We start from the raw sequence: 17,917 nt of genomic DNA, 5'->3' as shown, positions 1-17,917 counted from the left end.
GGGGCACTGACCTGGAATATTGCTCTGCCATTTCTGGCTGACAGTAAAAAACCAAAGGACTCTGGGTAACTCAAGAACACCAAGGTGAGGGAAGACAAAGAAGGAATATATCGTCATAAACCAAGTGTTTTTCTTGTTTTTCTACTACTTGGAACTCTATACATAACAGGGCCATCAGCTAGGCTCAGCTACTTCAACAGAAATATCTTTTCATAAGCTGTTTTAACTTGTTCTCTTCTGATGCATAGCCCAACATAGCTGCAAAGTCCACAAACAGAAAAAAAACAATAAAAACAAACAAAAAAACCCCATGAACTTTTTATCCACCTGACATTATTTCACTCCTCTTGTTTTCTAACAATCTTAAGGGATTTTTGTCAGCCTTTTCCAAGTAAAACACACACACACACAAAATCATTCCCATATAATTAAATGAAATTAATGGAATATTTAAAAAAAAATGCTTGTTTCAGTGTTGCAGTATCTAAGGTGGGGAGAAAGACTGGCAGCAATCACAAGGTAAAAGAGGGCTGAAAATCAAGTTGACATCTATTTATATGCATTTTGTGAACACATATGATCTTTCAGGTATGGTTTTCAAAACAGAAATCATCATCACCCTTCTCGTCCTGAAGACCCAGTATAACCGGTACATAGAGAATCAAACCAATTCTACCACAGCACAAACTATAAGTGGGAGCGACTCAATGCAACTGTGTTAAAAAACCCTGAAAAGATGGAAAACCTGCCTAAACTTTAAGGCAAAAGGAGTGGTCAAGCCAAGATGTCCTGTGAGCCTGACAAGCACTTTGTGCCTCAAAATATCAAAGAAGTAGGAAGGACATTCCCAGCACTTTCTCTAATTAATTTATAAATCCATATACTTGAGATGCAGGATTGGTCACATCACTTCACTTTGCAAAGAAAACAGCTCTACATTGGAGAACTTGATACAGAAACTCAAATGATTACCAGCTTCAGTGAGGGATTTCTAGGAGCTTGCTCTATATGGACCATTTCGTCTGCTTGGTCTGTTGGTTTTGTTTCTAAAAGGTGCCATTGAAGACTTAGCTGTCTGCCTGCAAAGCCATTGTCAAACTTGTTACTAATGTGAAACAGGACAAATGCTACAGATAGCCAAGTTCCTGAACCATGAAGCCACCAACTATCAGAAGGAAAAGAACTACTGTTCACAAACCTGCTTAAGGGATAAAAGCAAGTGTGAGATACAGGTATCGTTAACACGATCAGATGATGAACAATTTGCTCATATTATGCTATAAAGTTCACACCAATTCATTTGAAGCTACAATAAGAAATTATAAATAGGGACAAGGAAGTCTGAAGCTTTCCTACCCTCACTTCCTCCATATATATATATATATATATAGTGCTATATGCATGGGCAAGGTCTATTCCAATGCAGTTCCTGTAGACTCTGAAGCTTATTCTCTGGAGGGGAAAGGTGCGCCTCTCAAATCATTGCACTATATTCCCCAGACTGTTTTGTAGCTTGCTTGCAGGAGACAGCTGCAGAGTGCCCTCATTAACCATTAGCTGACATTCTACTTTATCAGTGCATCTGGGCCCACAGAGCCAAAAGTCAGCAACCAGTCACAGCTGAGAGAAAAGGGGTTGATGATGCTGTGTTTGCCAGAAAAAAAAGTTATGTTACTAGCCAGAGAGGGAAGCTACCTGAAAGCCAAGAGCAGCTTCTCATGCAATCAACTGATCCACTAAAAATCCACAAACAACATCCAAAATAGGACACATTTTAAAATCTGATTCTTTACTTTGGAAGAGTCAGTGGGCCCTGAACATTACATAGATCATCTGAAGGGAACTGTTTTTCTTAACAGGACAGGCTGCTTAGCTATTGCATGAAAGCTGCCAGAGTCCTCTATTTATCTCAGCCTTGACACAGCCTGCCTCCTGTAAAGAAAATCGTATGATCAGAGATAACATTCCTACATGGAACCACTCCTTGCCTGCATGAATGTGTCCTTTTCCATCAACTTTGGCAATTACTGGAAGGCTTGGGAGAAGACCCCTTCTCAATTTTCCCCCAGTACTGCCTTGTTCTGCAAAATCTACAGATTATTCTCATGAGCTAGATGAAATCTTGCCAAGGTTACTCCCTGACATAACATTTGATGAAGACGCAGGAGAAAAGTGGGAATCTGAGAACAATGAATTCATCCCGAAGGGAAACTACCTGCCTATTTTACTAGAATTTATTTTTCATTAATCACACAGTACCTCTAGACTTCCTTTTCTTAGTCCAATCTGTTAAGATTGCAAAGCTCTCCGTTAAATGTCATCTCTTGAGAAGTGTGGGTCCAGTATTTTGCAGACTCAGCTGTGGCCTTGGGGAGTTACAGAAATTCAAATAAAGGAGTCTACTGTGAAACACATGCAAAAGGAGGAAAGAATTAATACCTTTCTCAGGAAAACCTTCATTCTGGATTTCTCAAATCTTGTGCTTTTATGATAATGTGAAACACTGTACCTGTTTTGTTTTCACTTGTCTTTTCCAAACTCTTCAATTACTTCTACCTCCACACAATTGTTTGAGAACACAACTATGTCAGATAAAAGAAATCCTATAGAAACAGCAGCATATTGCACATAAAGTCCAGAGATGGAAGATGGGAACTTTTCTGTGGGAGCTTAAAAGTGATACCGTGAGCTCTGAGTCAGAAGGGCCTCTGATTTTGTTGCCATTAATTTCTAAGAAATATCTTTTGGGGTATGGTTTCTGAAATGTGCTGACAGTTCAGCAAACATTATCGCTGAGGTATGGAGAAGGCAGCAAATGAGATCCAGCAGCATTTTTAGGCTTCTCATTTTTCATCTGTGTTAATGACAGCTGAGTTTCAGTTTTTTCCCAGAAGTTTTACCCTCACCCACTTCAATTCTATTAACTGCCTCTTTGTATTCCAACTCCACTTCTCATCCAAGGGCCTCAAAATGTTTTACAAGTTAAAAAAACCCTATTTTGGAAGTAGGTGAGTACTGTAGAGGCATTGCACAAGACACAGAGATTAAACACCAGCAAGGCAGTCTCACAACAGACTAGTGGCAGTGCCAGAAACAGGATTCAAAATGCCCAACTCCAACCTCTTCACTTTCAACTTCACTTTAAGTCAAGACAAAACACTTTAAAGTAAGAAAGGGACTAAAATATGTCTGACTTTAAGTGTAATGATTACGGTTGAGCAATGGCACCTCCTATGAGATGCTTGCTGCATTCAGCCATTGTGTACAAAAAAAAAAGAAATCTTAGTACCAAGGCCCATTGTTGAATGATACACATACTGAAACAGTAAGTCAATTAAGACATTCCATTTAAATCAGGGCAACTAATTTTTTCCAAGAGATGTAGCCAGAAATCCTTTCCTTAATCCTCCCCAAAATTAGTACCTAGCCACTGTTAACAATTTTTGTACTGCACAGTAAAAGACACATAAAAATATGTAGATGGCAACTCTAGGTGTGTTAAATGGAATGGATTTTTTGAGAGTTAGGAAGAAGTTTAAGGTTCTAAATCCAGATTCATCCATCCTTTAGAATTTATCTTCTCTTTTAAGAAATGTCTCCAGGAAACCGCTGGAAAGAGCCCAGCAGGTCTGGTGAATTCTTGTCACTGCTTGTCCACACAGCCTCACATCACATACTGCAGAACTGCACATATCCTGGCAGGATCCCCTGAATTTTGGTAAACACATCCTAAAAGCCAAAAGGGGTAATGTAACACTGGCTCAAATAGAAACAAGAACACATTTATTCAAACATGAATACTTAATAGTCATCAAATGTCAATGTTATTTTGATATAATGTCTCAACTTTCTCTCTTACTATCCTAGGGTATTCCCAAGTCCTCAGGAAGCCTGAAATTACTCAGGTGTATTAAGAAGCCATCAGATCTTAAATTTTCTGATGTCTGCATTTCCAGTTTGGTCCATAGCACATTCTGCTAAATATAAAAGCCCTGAATTCAAAAAGGACAGTATGATAAGAAGAACAAAGTCTATTCATAAGCAAGATATCCAGAGTGTCCATGCACAGGACTGAAAAGGAGCTCAAACCTGAAGATGACCTTACTGAAATTCTTCTGTAATGCACATGCATCAATCTTAACAATAAACAGTAACTAAGATTTCTAGAAGATACGCTCTACTGAGTCAAAGCTCTTGGAGTTTGATATGGGAATTGTACATAGGCAAACTGTCTTATGCACATTGGACTCGACCAATACAACTGTCCTTCAACTGACATTTAAAATCTAGGCAACTAAGGAGACACAGGGCAGAACAGCAGCTCTTTCTAGACTACCAGAAGAAAAAGGGTTTTGCCACTGAGCAACTAACATGCTTGAGACCTCTATTACCATGTCAAGGCTCAATCCTCAAACTGTCAGTCTAGCAATTCTTCCTAGCAAATCGGGGACCTAAACAGAGAAATGGGGAGATAAGCTATACAGACAGAAAGGTGTTTTATCTAAATATCCTCTGATGCAGAAGTACCCAGCAGAGAGTTATTAAAGAATCAACACTACTTCCAGTGCTCACCAAGAAGTTTTATAGCATTACTTGATTCAACAGCACACAGCAGATGAAATAAAAATCAGTGAGATTCCTATTGGTATTTACTGGTTCTCTAAGTAATGAGGAGCAGGGAGGCTCCCAAGGTCCCCCAAACCATTATAATGTGTATGGGAACAACTGACAGCTAAAATATTCAAGAGATTCTGAAACAGATACCCCAGAAACAAACATATGAAGATGTAAGTCCTCCTCCACAACCTCCAGGTAGAATTAAGTTCTTCATATCTCAGATACTGTCAGTAAACGTGGAAGCCTCTTCTCTTCATCATTATGAAACTGAATTGAACTGACTACTGAATGAAATTATATTTTTCTCTTATGGGTGTTGCAATGTTTTCCCCCACCCCCACGCTATTTTGGTTAAAATAGACTTCTAGATTTGTCAAAACAGACACTGACAAAACATTGCTTTCTACAACATCAGTAGGGCAAGGCCTAGAAACAGCTGTCAATTTGACTGATCTGACCTTTGTTTTCAGTGGAAGCAACCAGAAGTGAATATAATTAACCAGTTTTATTTCAAGGTCATTTGTAATTTATCATTATGTCTTGAAAACAAATATAAATTCATCTGCAACTTATAGTATAAAGTTATGTTTGAGAAATAGATAGTGGTTTTCATATGTCGATGCACGAAATAGCAGTATTACATAATCAAAGTTAAAAGTTCAGTGTATGGTTTAACAATACAGAAAAGTTGTCCTCATTACAGCAGAGGTAAAGAATAATCCAGAAATATAGCTATTTTTGACTCCTGGAAAGAGTCCGGTGTTGTAGCTAGTGGGTGGAGAAAAGAAACAGGGGAAAGGAGGTATTAGGTCACCTAATCCAAGCCCTAGGCAACACTGCTAATCTTGATTCTCCTTATTGCATCTTTTCTGGCAGAAAATCTTAACATTTGTACACATTTCACTTACACTGCTGCCCAAACAGGTTTCCTGCATTAGAGATATAAAATCCCTAAATCAATTTATATTAAGTCTGTTAATTATTGCTGTGTTTATTATTCAGGAATATTGTAACAGTAACATATTACCCATCATTTTCCATTTTGTTTGCATCACCTAAGATATCTGAACTCTATCCAGTATTTTGATCAAGTCTATTATATGTTGCCTGGCCTTGTTTCCACTTCCTAAAAGAAGCTGAGTGTGGGAAGGCTGAAGAACACTAAAGGATAATCTGACTAAAGATAACATTACTTTACAGGCATAAATTTTGTCCTGGAAGCTATTAAAGGTATGTTACCTCAAAGAACCACCTGGGATGAGGCACATGCTGGGACTGGCAGGGATAAAAAGGAAAGAAGAGGAAGGCCACACTACATTTTAAAATCATCATGACCTTAGCTCATGAGGTCTTCCCCTTTTTTAAGTGAAGTACCCTCTTTGCTTTGTTAAGTAACTTGGAAATTAGTATTTGGGAGTGACCAGTTATAAGCCAAACAGTAACCCCTTTTATGTTGTTATAAAGAAAGCCTCTGCTATCTTCTTTATGACATAAGACTTCATATAGTTTATTCATTGTGTCATCTGTTTCTTGTCACTCATACATAGCAGCCCTCCAGAACCTCTCGTTTTACTAGGAGGGATCAGACAGGTGATTCCCACTGTGCAAATAACTCAAAGCTGAACTAAGGCCATTTCCATCTAAAAGTAGTAAAGGAATCTATCAATATAAATATTGCCTACTTTTTATAGAAACTGGTACTTCCAATTCCACCTTGAATAGTGGATGATATTTTGATCGTTAAAGACCAACCAATCAGGAACTAGAAATTTTACCATACTTAATAAAAAAGTGTGGAATATAAAAGGTTTTCAGTTTCCTGTTCCAATTGTGATCATATTCAAAACATAGCTTTCAAACGGGTGTCTTCTTTCAACCACTGAGCTAATAACCACTGTCTCTTCTGCTGCAGTGTACTACAGATTTCCATAATTACCGGATCTCAGAATATATTTAGATACTAACCATGTCCTTACTTAATTTCTATCATTTTTGTCAAGATTATGAAGTGCTGCAAATGGAACAGGCTGAAATCTGAGGCTGGCAGCTACAGGAAAATATACTAGGGAATACTTGCCCTAAGTAAAAGCTCCATATACTCCAAAAAGCATCGACATCTGCTCCCTCATGCTGTTGCATACTTTTCTGTTATCTACATTTATCCCACATGCTCTTGTATAACTTGTAAAGCAACTGAATATTCCAAGCAATCCAGAGCTTCACACCTTAGTGGGAATTTTTCTGAAACTAAGGAAATTCTTGTATATCTGTCCCAGTTCCAAACAGAAAGCTTCCAAAAGACACATTACTGATTAAAGATAACTTCTGCATCAGTTCTGATGTTTTAAATCACTGAGTTACTCAAGCCTGAAAGTATTTGAAACATCTCTTGGGTAAAAAAGTCCTATTTTTAAACACTTCTACCCGCAAGCCATCAGATAAACTTCTGTAACAGCAGAAAGGACAGTTATGAAATTTTCCTAAAAAAGAAAACACAGCCTTCTGGGATGACAGCAAATATGAGAAATGTCAGACTAAACATACATTTTTGAGAGAAGATGTAAGCAACTAAGCAGAGCATAGAAGTGCCATCTCATCCTTAAGGAGCGTCTGCCCATTTTTGTTTGGAAAGCCTAAGCTCTAATCACCAGGATCAGCTCAGCAACCACTACACCTTCCTCCATAAATGCACTTCATAGAAGCAGGAGAATAGGTTCAGTGTTGACTCTGGTCTATCTATTCCTTCCCTTTAGATTATTTCTATTTGGTTGACTTTTTTTTTTTTTTTTAAAGTTTGTCTTTCTCCTCTTGTTTCTCCTTGTATTTTAAGATACCTTACTAACTACATACCTTAATGTGTTATGCTGCTGATCACAAGCAGGTGGTAAAGCTATGACTGGCTTGTTTAATTGGTGTAGAGGTGAACAGACATTTATTCATTTATTATTTTAAAAGTACCTTAGACTTTCTCATTACTGTTACAGAACATTAAAGGAAAAGATCTGCATGAAACAGTTACTCTGCTTTCTACCATACCAGATGAAGTACAGCTTGTCTAAAATGTAAAACAACTTGTACACAGCAGGCTTTCTACACTACCCTAGTGATGTGTTGCAAAGGAGATAGTCTGTGCCAACACGCCTCTTGGAAAAACTGCTACTGAAATATATCTGATGAGGCAAGCTGTTTTGGGATGCATCGTGGAAAACATCTTAGCACTCCCAAAAGCTCAAATCTTCGAATGAAGTTTCCAAACCCCTGTAAGAGCTAATTCAGTCCATCTTGAGTGGAAGTCATCTGTTTTTTGAGGAAACAAAATATCCACGTTGCCCACAGACTTTTGTGCATTTGTGAATGGCTCTGTACCTCAAAGTTTTGAAGTGATTTACACATGTAATTATGCTACCTTGCTTCCAAAAATTGTCTTTAATATATTACTATTTATATAGCGAATTTCAGTCCTTCAATTTCAGTTCTGGGATAAATAGTTGGATGTTAGTTAGCAGCCATGTAAGATTTTCTGTGGATAATTTCTTTTTGACAACGTTAAGTAGGACGATAACTGCAAAAAAGTACATGATACCTCATTTTCTGTAAGACTAAGCCAATATTTAATCTATTTATTAAGCTCTCAAAGTCCTAAATAACATTAGAAATCCTCAGAAGTGACAGATGCAACGGAAGGACAAATCTGTGCAATTCAAGATCCCAGGATAGCATATTCAGAAAAATCAATGTGTTCTCTTTATAGAGCTACAGGCAAAGAAGCATGTACATTCAGCAAGAACATGGCCCAGCCCAAATAGTCTACTTTTCTTCCTCATTTTCAGGTCATTATATTTGCACAACAAAGGTTAAAAAGAATGATATTTGACATAGTGTGTTACTTGGTGCTTTATTTACAGAGCAAGGTTTCCTCTAGAGTAGATCACGTTAGGGTATCTTGGGTTGGAATGGGAGTGAGGAGGAGGAGTGCCGATGAAGGGAAGAATGCTTGAGAAAGGTTCTGTTTTGTTTCACAAACAGAAATAGAACGCCTTTAACAAAAAGTGACTTTTGATTGTCAGGGCCATGGAAGGAGTTCGCTTGCAGCACCCCTCTCCCATCCAGTGGGACAGGATACAGAGCTTAACTCTTTCTGTAGGCGTTAGTAAGAGAACACCAGAAGCCAGGAGACTAGAGAAGAACCACAGGCACAGACACAGAAAGTGTCAGACATCTGTGTAGACTTCAAAGACAATGACATGAAACTACCTAGGAGCTCTCCCATCACACAAACACTTGGTTTCTCCAAGTTTTAGCTAAAAACAATGTCTCCTATATTGGTACAGCAAGGAAGCCTGATTTCACCTCTGATGAGGATGAGCTCAGGAAATTCACCCTTTTTTTTTTTTTTTTTTTTTAAATTCATGAAACAAACATTTGATTTCTGAAGAGCATATATGTAGCTGCAAAGTTAACAGCTTTCCTGATACAGAACAGTGGAGGCTGTTCTAGCTGTGCATTGAAATGACAGTTCTAGTTCACGCACCAGCACGTGCAAGTTTTACACTGAACACTGGTGGCTCCTCAGAACTGAAGGCCTATTTTAGCCTTGAAATCAGGACTACTGATCACAGTAAAGAAAAATAAAAGGCAATTTCAAAGGCATGAAGCGATTACTTTCCTCCAAAGAAGGAACTCCTATGTATTACAGTTCTGTGAGCTATCATTTAAACATAACTACTCTGGCCAAATAAACTCAAAAGAGAAGACATAACGTTCACAATTAGACTCTCAAAAGTCATCTGCTATTACAAGCTTTTAGTTGCCAATGGTGCACTAGAAGGCATGAGAAAAGACACAGAATGAGTTCCTAATGTAGACTAATCCAGTATATCTTTGAGAACAGGAAAATGCAGCTCAAAATTGTGATCCAGCTCTATCTGTTTGTCATGGTGAGAACATTACAGAACAGTCTCTTAACGGTCTTGAGGAAGGGAGGTCATCTCCTTGTGTGCCACTCTCCTGAGAGAAGACAACTGTCCAGCTAGAACGTAAGACACAGGGTTTGGCTACAAGGCTTGTATTTACTCATATTCTGCCTTTCCATCACACTGAAACATCCCATCATGACAGCGGCTGCTATACCACCAAGAGGAACCAAATCCTGCCAAGACGCTTACCTGTCACGCCAGGTGAAAAGGCTATGCCTCCCTGTTCCCGAGCGCTGACTTGCACTTGCCCGTGTTCCTCCTCTCCCCTCTCACGTCGGTATCACTGCCTTGCTGACAGAGTGTGACAAAGACCTCTGGCCTGCAGTAAGGCACACAAAACCACCTCCCAAATCGACCAAAATCAGTGAAGCCAATCTATCAGCTGAGACTACATCTACCCGAAGGCAGCTTTGCCAAAGAAGTAGAATATTTAGTATGGGGGTCCTTAGCAGGTTTTCTACAGCAATGTCATGCTGTCTGTGTAGTGTATGCCCTATACTCTGAGCAAACCACAAGATAACAGCAAAATTAAAAAAAAAAAAACCCACAATACAGAAGAAGCCCGAAAAGTAGTACTTTGCAGTGACAGACAGCACGTTCCACAGAGCGCCCCAAAACGTCTTTTGCATTTGAACTTGTAAGATCTATTCATTCCACTCTTCCTCAGCTCTGCATCCCCCGTAGCATCCCTCACCTGGAACCAGTGGAGGGAGAAAGGGGAGGACAAAGAAAAACTCAGAAACCTGAAGTTTGTTTGGAATTTATTCCCTTGAACATTTCACACAGTTGAACAAATAATGTCTTGATTTCACAGCAACAGGAAAACCACGTGTTACATAATTCGAAGACACACACACCCAAAGCAAAAACAGGTTAAAAACAACTGCATAAATCAAAATCTTCAAAGAGGCTATACAATGGAGACATGAATCCTTTCTGAGCACTAATTATCTCACTTGAACATTACCTGTCACCAAGCTTATTTTATGCACACTCCCTTCTTTTCTCTGAGGGAAACAAACTCAAAATGGTCATTTCTCAGATTCCACTTTTAAAAAAAAGAGACATTTTAATTCTGCAATTAAAAAAAAAATCCAACTCCTTCACACAAGCTTGATACTATTTTTCTAAGACACAAAAACATTCAATGGAGCTCTTAAAGTGCCCAGAAAAATTCATATCACCCTTCAGAATATACACATACAAACAATAAACAAATATTCCAGTGGCACAAGTCTACAGGTCTGAAAGCTAGAGAGAAAGGTGGAATCGGGAGCCCAGTTACTCCCAAGAAAAAGTGTTCTTAGCAGGATCCAGCCGTGAGCACAAACTCAGCACATTGCTCTTCTGTATATCTTTCCTCGGTCCAAAAACTTTTTTCAGGATTTTTCAGTGAAACTCTATCAGGTCAGCTGCATCTCCACTCTTTAGAACAAATAACCTTTCCATCATGACTCTGTCTTTCCAAATTTTCTGGGCTTCACATTGCTGGTCCTTTAGCACTCTCTTTTCCTTTACGTCAAAGCCACCCAAATCCTGATAAGAACACTGACAAGGAGCATGATGGACTGGGAACAGTCAAGCACTTATCCTAACAGAGATTCCTGGCTTGCTATTGAGCAATGATTCACTGGGCACTGAACCTTGGTCCTAATCAGGCAACCCACACACTCTCCTCAGCTTCCAAAAATACAGGGTCTGGTTCTTAAGTTTATATTTTAAATGTTCCAACAGAGAGAAATAAATCTTGCATCAGATCTCTTTGGAGTTGTATGAAACCCCATAAAAGGGTTCAGTATCATGCGCCATGTCCTGCAAAACAACCACCATGGCTCCTCCAAACAGAACAGACAACACTCAAGGCACAGTAGTAGAGGAATTACCTTTCCTCCCAGTTTGTGGTGCATCCTGAAATATGGATGTACTTTTTTTTCTTTTCTCTCTTTTTTTTTTTGGTGGGGGTGGGGTGGGTGGGGTGGGGGTGGGTGGGGGTGGATATGGATGCGTTTGTAAATGCACAGTGGTTTAAAATGAAGGCACCACAGAACACTATGTCACAGAATTAGTCTGCTGCTATCTTTATAATTTAATGTTTACAACAGACCAAATGAAAACAAGAACAAAAACCAAATGAGAATAATAATGAAAATAAGTGACTTAAGTGGAGGATTTCATGAGGATATGGTTGTTTGCACAAGCAAACAGTATTGCTTCAAGCTGAATCATTTTCACAAGTAAGGCATGTTCAATGTATGCAGAACCATAAAGAGGCAATGTTTTTGAACAAGAAGCTTATTTCTATACAGAAATATATATAAAATGTATTTGTACTTCGTAGACACAGAAGTAGAATTGTGTGCAAATGATATTGGATGCATTCCTAAAGATTCATTAAAACTATACAGACTGTTAAGATCCTTTTGAAAATGTGGCTCAGATCATTTACTTCAAAGGGCATGCCATTTAGAGGAAGCAGCCACCCTTTTCTAGCTCTCCAAGTCAGCAAAAGAACTTCCTCATGTGAAGTCCAGCTTTGCTTGCTATATACAACAGATTACTTGTTTAAGAGTCTACTGGGAAGGGCTTTGCTCAGAACACTGCTCCCTGAAAACACTTAAGGCACATCCATAGGAGCATTTTTAACTTTTCATATTGCATATCTATATCTTATACACTATATATTTTTTTATTATTATTTTAAAGCAGGAGACGTAGTGCCTCTACTTCATATTGCATTTTTCAGTTTTGCATACTATGGCTTATATTTGGCTTCTTAAATCTTTCACAGGTCAAATAACTACTGCAAAGATCTTATGACTTGCCATTTATTGCTGTACATTTTGAAGTAAGAGTTTACCTAGCAGGTCTTTCCTTTATGAACTCCTTATTGCTGATAGGGACAGAAATGTATTGCTGTCAGAACACAAGCCTGAAATGGGAAACATCTCACAACAAAACATCACCAGCTAAAGTCACCCCAAGGAGCATATCATAAAGCTGATAGGGGTAAAGACTGTTCCAAGTCCATCTGTCAAGAAAGAGCTGAAAGTTCAGAAATATGTTCTTACAGACCTTTAGAACAAACAGAAGAAGAGCATTTGCACTAAAAGCACATTAAAATCATATAAAGTACTGTAAATAATATTCAAAAAATCCAAGACACAGCAGTTACAGATTATTAAAGGGAGAGACAGTTGAAAAGCAAAGTGTGGTTTTTTTTCTCTCAGCAATAGCAGCAATTCTGGCACAAAGGCAAATGCAGAAGATAGCGGAAAAACAGGCAGACAGGGTACAGAGAAAGGTTACAGAATCTACAACAAGCATGCCACAGTTCAGCAGAACCAAAAGCACAGTAACAGCATTCCCCAACTTCCCTTCCCCAGAAAGAATGGCATCCATCACTCAAAAGCTTGTTGCCACTTCCCAGACTGAAGGGTTGATACTGTATTGCAAGAGCCAGTTTGACCGTAACCTCCCTGGGAACATCTCTTGTAACCGCCACATAAGATAACATGCAGGCTCTCTGACAAACCAGGCAAAAACCAGAGGGTGATTCTAGTTGACTGCTAAAAAAGCTCAACTTGCTTATCACAGTTTGTGCCCTGCAACTATCGTAGTTACAATACAAAGGACAGACAAAACACATTAAACGCTAGCTGAGACTGTGGCCACCCAGTGAGGGACTGACATCTTTAGCAAAGTTAATACATGCCAATCAGGTTAGTAACACATCATGAAAAAGTGCTTGTTGTGACCAATCTTAGCTCAGCTGACCAAACCTGCTGAGTATTATTTTGTGATTGAATATATTTTAAGCATTAAGTTGGCTAAAAAAAGAGGTGGCCAGATTCGGTGGTGCAGCAAAAGAGGCAGTGAGTGTAGGGAGAGAAACCATGCAATTTACATCCATTTGGGATTCCATGGCAACTAAAAGCAGGCCTTGCATGAGTCACCATCAAGCTCACTGAACAAGCACTTACGCTAACTCAGGGCTGAATTTAACTCAGAGGTATAAAATTTAAAACCAGCTGTTTTTTCATCTTGTATGTTCTTTAATTGATGTTTCTGCTGTACACCTTCCTTTTGCCTTTTAAGCTATCTTTTCATCTCCATCAAATATCAAACTTGTGCATGTTACTTTTTATTTTTTTACTTAATCATTTTAGAGGCAACTTACACTCCACATCAAGATCTACCTCACTACTGATGATTGGCTCAGACCTCAGGGATTGAAATCGCTATTGCCAAATTTCATTTGGTGGCACTTGCCTTAAGGGAGGTCAAATACTTTCAGATGTATGACCTGTATTAGATGAGTCTATCAGATGGGTGAAGTGGAGCCTTGAAAACAGAGCTCTACCTCTATCTCTATATTCAGACAGGCTTTTGCTCAACATATTTGTCTACTCTGCAGTGAAAGCAGAATGTCTACAGTCTCTTAAACAGACAATTTAATAAATTGCAAGAAAGCATATACACAGGTACTTCAAAGTCAGGAGTTATACCTGAGATGTAATCTTATAGACACCTTTTGATTATTTAGGAATAATATCCTATTCTTCCACTGTATTAGCAAGCTTGGTAATTCAACAGGGTTTGGTTTGGTTTTTCAAACCATATATAATTATAAACACAGGTTCCCTGACCTATCTATCCAGCAAGAACAGGAGCTAAAGGCAGGTACCTACAGGGCATGACTGTTACACTAACAGAAAACTGACCTGCCTTTAATGACACTGTGGTTTGCTTTTAAAGTAGATTGCAATTAGCCTCCTCCTGCTTCTTAACCATTGTTAAACCAGTAGTTTTATGATATACAAAGAAAACAAAAACTCGGCCACTAATGGCAAAAAGAAATGCCCCTAAAGGGGGAGAGTGGCAGAGGCACTGCTCACTCTTCTACAATTAAATGTATTTCCGTCATGCACACACAAGAATACACCACAATACACTGCCTTAAAGATGACTCAGCTTGACCCAGCTAAGCTGAGTATGTACTAATGTACTTTGGGCACTGCAAGAGACAAAGCTTTAAAAGGACTAAAAGCTTTGAAAATTATGCTACAGTTATACACTGCTTTAGAAAAGCAGAAAGCAAACAGAAGGAGCGCTAGATTTCGAGTTCTGCCATTTGATAAAATGGTGTCTGTTCTGTTTTACTCCTCTGGAAGTACTACAGTTCTGCTACAGGATTGTGCCACCGCTACATGAGAGATGGGAACATCTGTTTTATATCTCATTTATATCTGATTTATAGAAGTTTATAGCAAACCATGGCCTATTGTTTGTTCTACTTAGTGATCACTTAGATGCTATTTACTGAATGCTCATTTATAAAAGTGAGTAATTAAATTCGATCAATTGGAAGGACTAAATCAGAGGAAGGAGACTTTCTGCCAGCAATTGCTTTGATAAACTAATTGAGATACATATAGCTAAACTCTCCTTCTTCCACTTCTCATCCACCAATAGCTTCACTCCATAAACCACCTTATTCTCACATCAGATGCCCTGTACTCCAAGAAATATTTTTCCATTCATCTTAAAGAATATGCTGCAGCTTAAAAAAAAACCCAAACAAAACTCTCTTCAGTTTTAGTTTTAAGTCTATCCAGTTGTACAAAAATGCCATAGTTAACCTGTCCACAGCATTTTGCAAATGTCATTCTTCCATACCTTTTCCCTTTCCTCCATTTTGCCATATGGAAATTCCACACAAACAAAAAGAGGAAACTGTGGAAGTAACTACACTTCAAGAATCAGCTGCACACACTAAGAATAAATTTCTGTCAGATTGCAGTTACAATCTTGAAACACTTGTAAGTATAATACATAAAGTAGAACAAAAGCATGTTTTTTATTTGCCTGCATGTTAAGGTCTTTTCTCAACTGGCACTGCGAAAACATTCTTTTCTCAAAGTGCTGCTCTAAGTATGTTCTCTCTCTAAAAGCAGCTGATTTAGTTTATCCACAGTGTTCTGGAACAAATACTAGAAATCAAATTTCTTCCTTTTCCTGACATTGCTAAATGAGCACTTACGGGCTGGGCAAACGAGCATTTGTAGCACAGACACTTCTCCCATGTTAGAAGGAATTAGAATTTCAAGTTAAAAGGCAAAACTACTTCACAGTAAGACACACACATTCACCACCCCATTCCCAAAGCCATGTCCAGGAGCAGCACAGATTCTGGCAGTGAGGGAAGAGCACCGTGACCTGCCAGCACCACGAAATTCAAGGGGTTTAAGGAATCCGATCCCATTAGCTGTCAGACACCCGGAATTCCAAAGGAGACACAATCCAGAGATAATGGGATCTTTCCCATTCAAGTACCAGATTAATGAAGAGAAGATTGGGAGAACAAGAAACCACACCCAAAATTCAGGCAAACACAGAAATCCAGTTTTGAGCTACTCCAGTGCATCAGAAGAATTTTTAACTTCACTAACACCGAGCTGCGTACATTACAGTGCTCTTTATCTGGGCCCACTCAGAGGAGACCTTCAACTGAGCATCTGTGTTTTCCTGGAATTCTTTCAGGTAATGTCCTTGAAAGGACTGAGAACATCTAGGCCCCAAAGCCACAGTGCAAAATAATATATTGAGACTTTCACGTAACGCACAAAATCCACATGACACCCCAAAAAACCAAAACAAACAAACAAACAAAAAAAAAAAATCACACAAGTTATACAGCTCAAAGTTGGGTCACATTAATTCTTACTGGTCAGCCGGCTGCCCACAGAATTCCCCTAGGATCTGCACAAGAACTTCTGACTGGACGTAGAGAAAGGGAACCCCAAAAGCCATCAGCTGACACATAAAAAAGGAGTCCAAAGGGTTCTGGGCTACCTGGTGCCCAATCGAGGAAACTGTGCTTTGCAGGTGCTGGCTTGCCACCCTAACTCTGCCAAAGAGGCCGACAGAGTACTGCACCACCCTGCTAAAGAAGGAAGCGGAGCTACCTGGGGCTCTCTCTGCTGAGGCGGAGATGGTATTTGCCCGTCCACTTCCATCACTTGCCATGGTGTCCTGCAGCGGTCCTTTGGTGTCCTGCAAGAATGTGGGGGAAATTAAACTCATTAAAATTGAAAAAGCCTCTTTTTTCTCATGTGAGGTTATATGTACTGAACATGTTGAACTAGGAAGACATCCCTCTCACAATTAAGATACCCCTTAATCATCATATAAGGCAAGGTCTGAACCAAGTATGTTCCTTCTCAATTTATGGCTTTATTAAAGCTCTGAAAAACAAGCTGGATATCCAAGAAAGTTAAAGCACTAAGGCCCCTGAAGTCTACTCATCTAGGAAATAAAACAAGTAACAATTTTTAGTCTTTATTTTTGGCAGGAAGTATGGGATGGATCCCTTATCCTTCCAAAAAGGAGTACAACTTCAGCTTGTAATAAGGAAACCTGAGAAACAGACAAGCACCACCACTACCACAAAGGAAAATATGATTTAAGGGGGAAGGACAGTTTGTAGCATGCAAGCTTAACAGAACTTGTTAAGAGACTAGCACGTAGTTTGCTTAGACAGAGTATGCAAAAATTCTGAAAAGGGGGTTGAGGAGACAAATTAAGTGCCTTGGATTGTAATGAGAAGAGCTAGGAGACTTCTGTATTACCCAGTGCATCTTGATCCTATATTTAAAGCACAAATGCTTCCATTACGATAGCATAGGAAAAGGGATATCCTTTCTTTTCACACAGGTTCCCATTAACTCACAGAAAACTTTCAGAAATGAAGGCATAGCCTATGCAAGTGGGCTAGAACTTCATGTTTCAAAGGAAATTGAAATAATTTGTTTCGTCTTAAGAAAAACCATGGAGAAACAAAGCAAAACCAAAACTGGTAGCACTATTCATTTAGTTTTTGCATGGACTGAATAAGTATTTCAGCTGACAAGAAAACACATCAAAATCCTATTCTGAATGGGACAGTACCATATTTTATATTAAGAACCATAAAAAGAAAAGTAGTAATTAAAGGATCTGCTTTTAAATAAGATTTATAGAACTGCAAGCTCTCATGACATAAAAAAGCAATTCGATGCACTCTGGATTTTTCCCAGCATATTTACTTTCTCAATGTTAAGAATCAAAACATATTAACATGACATATTAGATGAAAATAACAGCTTACCTTTCCTGACAGAGGACCCACTGCTGGCCTCTTCCTCTGAGCATAACCAGAGAGTCGGTAACAGTAGTGAGGCTTACAGTAGAATTTACCTGCGGATAAAACATGAATGATGGTCAACAATGAAAACACAGCAGTTTAGCACAATATAAATGTCCATCTGACTGGAACTTATTTTCTG

General features: G+C 38.8%; 1 protein-coding gene across 3 annotated transcripts in view; it reads right to left on the bottom strand.

Annotated features, from left to right (window-relative positions):
• Nucleotides 1-17,917, bottom strand: part of MICAL3 (microtubule associated monooxygenase, calponin and LIM domain containing 3) — a 166,194-nt gene that overhangs the window by 55,462 nt on the left and 92,815 nt on the right. For all 3 annotated transcript variants that reach the window (XM_074826059.1, XM_074826056.1, XM_074826058.1), the window contains 2 exons: nucleotides 17,740-17,828; nucleotides 16,559-16,646 (listed from right to left, as the gene is read on the bottom strand). In XM_074826059.1, coding sequence (XP_074682160.1) covers nucleotides 16,559-16,646; nucleotides 17,740-17,828 — 177 coding nt within the window. The remainder of the gene's footprint in view (nucleotides 1-16,558; nucleotides 16,647-17,739; nucleotides 17,829-17,917) is intronic.

The sequence above is a fragment of the Strix aluco genome, chromosome 5 (genome assembly GCF_031877795.1).
Source record: "Strix aluco isolate bStrAlu1 chromosome 5, bStrAlu1.hap1, whole genome shotgun sequence".
Classification (NCBI taxonomy): Eukaryota; Metazoa; Chordata; class Aves; order Strigiformes; family Strigidae; genus Strix; species Strix aluco.
Note: the sequence above shows the minus strand (reverse complement) of the source record. Positions and strands in the feature narration are given on the sequence as shown.